Source organism: Silene latifolia, chromosome 6 (genome assembly GCF_048544455.1).
Source record: "Silene latifolia isolate original U9 population chromosome 6, ASM4854445v1, whole genome shotgun sequence".
In the NCBI taxonomy this organism is placed as follows: Eukaryota; Viridiplantae; Streptophyta; class Magnoliopsida; order Caryophyllales; family Caryophyllaceae; genus Silene; species Silene latifolia.
In genome coordinates this window covers 137454703-137459659 of record NC_133531.1, presented here as the reverse complement: position 1 = coordinate 137459659, position 4957 = coordinate 137454703, and the positions used below count along the sequence as shown (strand labels likewise).

General features: G+C 37.4%; 2 protein-coding genes across 3 annotated transcripts; both read left to right on the top strand.

Moving 5' to 3' along the window:
- The first annotated feature begins 1677 nt into the window (after positions 1 to 1677).
- On the top strand, positions 1678 to 2284 carry LOC141587361 (uncharacterized). The gene has a single exon (XM_074408829.1). It carries the CDS (start codon positions 1678 to 1680, stop codon positions 1846 to 1848), a length of 171 nt encoding a protein of 56 aa, XP_074264930.1. The 3' UTR covers positions 1849 to 2284.
- LOC141587360 (putative F-box protein At3g21120) lies at positions 2284 to 4525 on the top strand. Of its 2 annotated transcripts, none has more exons than XM_074408828.1 (2): positions 2284 to 3323; positions 3983 to 4525. In XM_074408828.1, the coding sequence occupies exons 1-2, from the start codon at positions 2360 to 2362 to the stop codon at positions 3994 to 3996; spliced, it is 978 nt and encodes a 325-aa protein (XP_074264929.1). In that variant the 5' UTR covers positions 2284 to 2359; the 3' UTR covers positions 3997 to 4525. The 2 variants fall into 2 exon arrangements, with proteins under 2 accessions (XP_074264929.1, XP_074264928.1); XM_074408827.1 differs by having other exon boundaries at positions 2284 to 3375.
- The last annotated feature ends 432 nt before the right edge of the window (positions 4526 to 4957 follow it).

Here is a 4957-nt window from a genome sequence, read left to right as displayed (position 1 = left end):
AGTTTTAAAGCATCATGAAATGTATATGAATGTAGATAAGACAAAGCATCACGTGGATAATCTGAAGAGGGAAGAAATATAAAAGGCACGAAATTGAGGTAAAATCTATCTATACAATATAATTAAAAGGCTACTTAAAACATTTAATTTTAATTCACATGCCTTGAACTTCTGGTGATTGGGTTAATGGTTTCCTTGGACTTCTCTTAAGGACTACTTGAGAAGTCACATGACTAGGTATTGTCTTTGTTGCTCTCCCTACTGGTAACTTCTCCTTTCCTTTATTAACGTTCATACCCACATTTCCAATACTTGCATTCACATCAGCATTCCTATTTGCCACAACTTGTCTAGCCATCAACCAAGCATGGTTAGGAGCACTCAGACTAGCAATGAAAATTTTGATCAATCCATAAGCCCTTTATCATCAGTTATCTCCACATGCCTCAACACATAATTATATGTTAAAATAGGTAAGTTGGCAGAGGTATCCCCTACTTTTTTTTCCTCGTCAACCATATCATTCAACACATCAATCAATAAAACCCTATCGGTATCTTCTATCATAAGATTAAAAGATTGACCCATATAATTCATCCTTAACTTAACATTCTCCATCCTACAAATAAATCATAATCCACCTAAAAACCCCCCACAAAATTCACATAAACATCAAAACTAATTGAATAAACTAGCAAGAACACAGTTAAACAAATGAAAACTTACAAAAAGTACAAAACTTTGGATTAAACAACAATATAATGTAAACGGATAACTAAAAAAACAATTTTTTGACTAAAAATCCAGACAATTGAAAAACCCATAAAAAAAGGGCATAAAACCATTGTAACAATATAAAATAAGAACGAAAAACTTACTTTTAGATGATGAAATTAGTGCACCCTTTTTATGGATGAAGTAGCAGTAGAGGGTGAGACGAAATTTAGGGCATGGAGATGAAGTTGATTGAGGGAGATTGTTGAGTCCTCCGCAGCGGGCTTATAGAATTAGGTGCATGTGACTGGTCCACAAGCAAGTGAGGTTCCATCCTAAAACCAATTGGTGATAAGAGGAGTAGTCCACTAACTTATAAGCTAACCTCTTCACTATTATTCTACCGATGTGGGACAATGCCCCTCACACACATATGAGAAGAGACCTCAACAGAGATGAAGTTGAATGAGGGAGAAGTAGAGGAAGTTTAAGAGTTTTCTTAATTTGGTTAAGTTTAGTTTGATCAAACTGAGATGAGAATTGAGAAGTGTATAGAGGAAGTCTTACTTATTCTAGTCATAGCCCAGTCATCAACCCACATAGGATAAGTCGTCCAAGTCATCACATCATGTAAGCATTTGACGTCCTTATTTGACAGTTTAAAAGCTAAGGGTCATGTTTAGAACTAATTAATGGAGCTTAGGGGTACAACTGATAATTTAAATAACGCGAGGGTACAAGTTATAAACTTTTCAAAGTTCAGGAACACTCCATATAAAAACCCAATAAAAAGGAAAAAAAAAAAAAAACAACAACCGGGAGATTGTTCCTCTTTCTGGAACCATCCGGTTCTTTCACCCCTCTTCAAGTATTCCCCAAACTTCAATTCGCAAATCATCAACCCTAGAAAAATCCCAGAAAAATCCAATCAATTAAAACCTAAAATTGATCGAAATTCATGAAATGGGTATTATTCGATCAGGATTCTCCTTCATAGTTGGTACTGTCTTCGGCGTATACGTTGCCCAAAACTACGACGTTCCCAATATAAGGAAGCTTGGTGATACTGGTATGGCTAAGCTCAAACATTATGAACAAACTTATCGCAAACCCAAGAAACCAAGAGATGATTAATTTAATTTAATCAGGGTTTTATAATTTATCATCATATTGTCACTACTGTTATCTAGCAATTAGCAATTTATTTGGGTTCTGGAATTTATAGTGTTTTGGCGAGTCCGATTACGCATTATTAATGGCGAGTTACGCACCAATGAAGAAGAAGATTATGAAGTACATTTTTTTCCCCTTGTATTTTAATTGTTGTATTTCAAATTCATATTAGAAAACGCATTGCATGATTTTCTTTTTTTGAGTAGGAGCAGGAAAATGAAAATGTCGCAAGTTTTAGTTAAAATTTTCGATTTTTTTTTTTTTTTTGGGTTCATCTTATGGCATTACTAATTCGCCCCCGTTGGAATATTTCCGCCCCCTAACCTCAAATCGTGCCTCCGTCATTGGGTAGGATAAGGAGTTTATATTATACTCCTATAAATAAGAGATTTCTATATTCATATTTACACAGCAACACAAATAAAACAATCAGAATTATAGGATGGGAAGACATTACTAAGCTGTTGCGGCCATGGAGAGAAATTATGGCAAGCATCGGAATTCGACGTTTGGGGATCCCGGGATCCTTCCAGAGGATATTTTAATAGACATCCTATTAAGAGTAGCAGCAAGACACTTAGCTCGCTTGAGATTCGTGTGTAAATCGTGGCGTTCCCTCATCGACGACGTTAACTTCATAGAGAGACATTATGGTGTTCATTATTCCATATGCAAAGCAGATGGTGACAACTCTTTTCTCTGTGACAGAGTCCAATATAATGACTTATCTTTTGTCTTGAAAGTGTCCCTTGTATCCGAACACACAGGTGACGTTCCTTTAGATTTGACTCCTAATCTACTTGTCGATAGTGCGGCTTGTTTCACGGATACCCCTAATGTATTTTCAGAAGCTAATGTGGTAGGCGTTGTCAAAGGCGTGGTTTGCATCTTTTGGTGGCAGTATCAGGACCTTGGTTTGTGGAATCCAGCCACTCGAGAATTCAAGGCCCTTACTCCTTGGTTAAACTGCCTTATTCAAAACCAGACTCTCGAAATGATTGGTTTTGGGTTTGATTGCATCTCTAATGATTTCAAGACCCTTAGAGGAAATCTTTACCAGGATGGAACACCATATTACGAACTCAACTCTTTGAAAACAAATTCATGGAAAAGGGTAAGAGAACCGCCGCCTTTGCGTGGCATGATTAGCTACATAATGGGGGCTTATTTAAATGGTGTTGCTTATTGGTATGTTTACGCTGTTGATTCGCCCGTTGCATCAATCCTTTCCTTTAACTTCCACACAGAAGTTTTTGAGCTGTGTAATCTTCCTGCAGACACTGCAATTGTTCGTCGGAAATTCCCATTTGTATACAAGGAGGTGCTGGCAGTATACAAGGAACGCCTTGCATTCGTTCTTGAGGGTACTGACATAGACATGGGAGAGTTCTACTTTCACGTCTGGACCGTAACTCCTCAAGTTGATGCAAATTCAGGTACTCTAGTCATGTCATGGCAACATTTGTTCAGATCCAGACCATTTTCCGAGTATGTTCACATAACGTTCAAAGCATTTAGAAGGGATGGAAATATGGTGGTTTCACTCTACGATGAAAGTAGTGAACCTATAAAGTATGTGCATCGCATTTATAATCCGACAACTGACACATTCGAAAACCGCGGTTATAATCCGACACCTGACACATTCGACGACGAGAGTTATACTGACACATGTATATATTTCGAGTATGTAGAGAGTTTATTTCCGTTATTAGAGAGTAGAAAACTAATCTTCTATGGTCCAAGATAGGCATCTGTCTGGTTTATACAATTTTTTGTTAGATTTTTTTGTTTTGTTTTGATTTGGAGGTAAAATCTGGTTTAGACAGTTTCAGTTTTTAACGGCAATGCAAATGAGACACAGTGAGTTTAATTTGTTAAAACCGCGTTGAATGAATGCCGTACTTCATGTATCATTGCTTATTTAACAAATAGTTAAGGCATTCAGCGCTGCAGTTTTATGTTTGCAATTGTACTGGTTGTCGTAAATCCTCGTCAGTAGCCATGGAGGCTATACTGGATATTATATTTCATGGAACAGCTCTTGGGGTGGCTGTTATTTATATCGTCTTCTTGTGTTTCTGATCTTATACAGGAACCAGGTTCTGAGCTTAACTGATTACTGCACAAATAGGGGTACGTGTGCAGAAAAGCGGAGATCAGCAGAGAGAGGAGGATAACAGGAACATGTATCAGTTTTTGTTGATGAACACAGGAAGAGCATTGAGAGAAAGAGAACATAGTCAGGGATGGAATGAGAAGATTCCAGGGGTCGGAGATAATACTACTATTGGAGAAGGAAATCGGTTTGTCCATTGGCTGTTGGACACGAGATATACCCTGTCTTCATGCACCTACAATTATAAATAATTACTTGTCTAAGACTTTTGCATGTTATTTAAGGACAATTTCTATAGGAAAAACAAGAACCACATGTTCGGTACAACTAAGGAGCCTTGTATCGACATTGTTGAATGTACCGGTCCAACTGAGATTGTTACTAGCAACCTGGCATCCATTTCTCTTCCAAAATTTGATCGGGAGAAGGGAGTTTTGACGGAGTTGCAGCCTTGTAAACTTATTGGAAGTTTGGGTTCAAAGAATCGGGACTTCGACTTTGTTAAATTTGGCTGAGGTTACCTCAAACTCGAAATATCGTCCATTTGGTATTGTTGTGCATGGCCTGGCAGATAATTCAAAAATATTGTTGTGCATGGTCATCTACTTTGAAGAATGAAATCATTGATAATTGCAGTTCTATAGAGAATTCCCAAAATTCCATCAGAGTTGATTGAGTGTTTCCTTGTCGAATCTTTCGAATAATTTACGCTACACAACAACACAAGGCTTAGGAGAAATTTCTGTTTTTTTCGTGTACATTTTAAGGCTGACAGTGCTCAGTCAATTTACTATGAAGCTGATATTCTCCCAAATTTACCCCCTTGCTAGATACACCATTTTCCGAATTCAAGTACTGCTCGCAAAACCAAAACCTGATCTCGAAAACATTTGACAGCCGACGGATTTTACGTTTGGGATTACAGTTAGCGATTTTGTGTTAATAATGAAT

Coding starts and splice junctions, on each gene's coding strand:
- LOC141587361 (XM_074408829.1), top strand. CDS start 1,678: ATGGGTATTATTCGATCAGGATTCTCCTTCATAGTTGGTACTGTCTTC.
- LOC141587360 (XM_074408827.1), top strand. CDS start 2,360: ATGGAGAGAAATTATGGCAAGCATCGGAATTCGACGTTTGGGGATCCC. Junction 3,376..3,982: donor AGATCCAGACCATTTTCCGA/GTATGTTCACAT, acceptor GATCTTATACAG/GAACCAGGTTCTGAGCTTAA.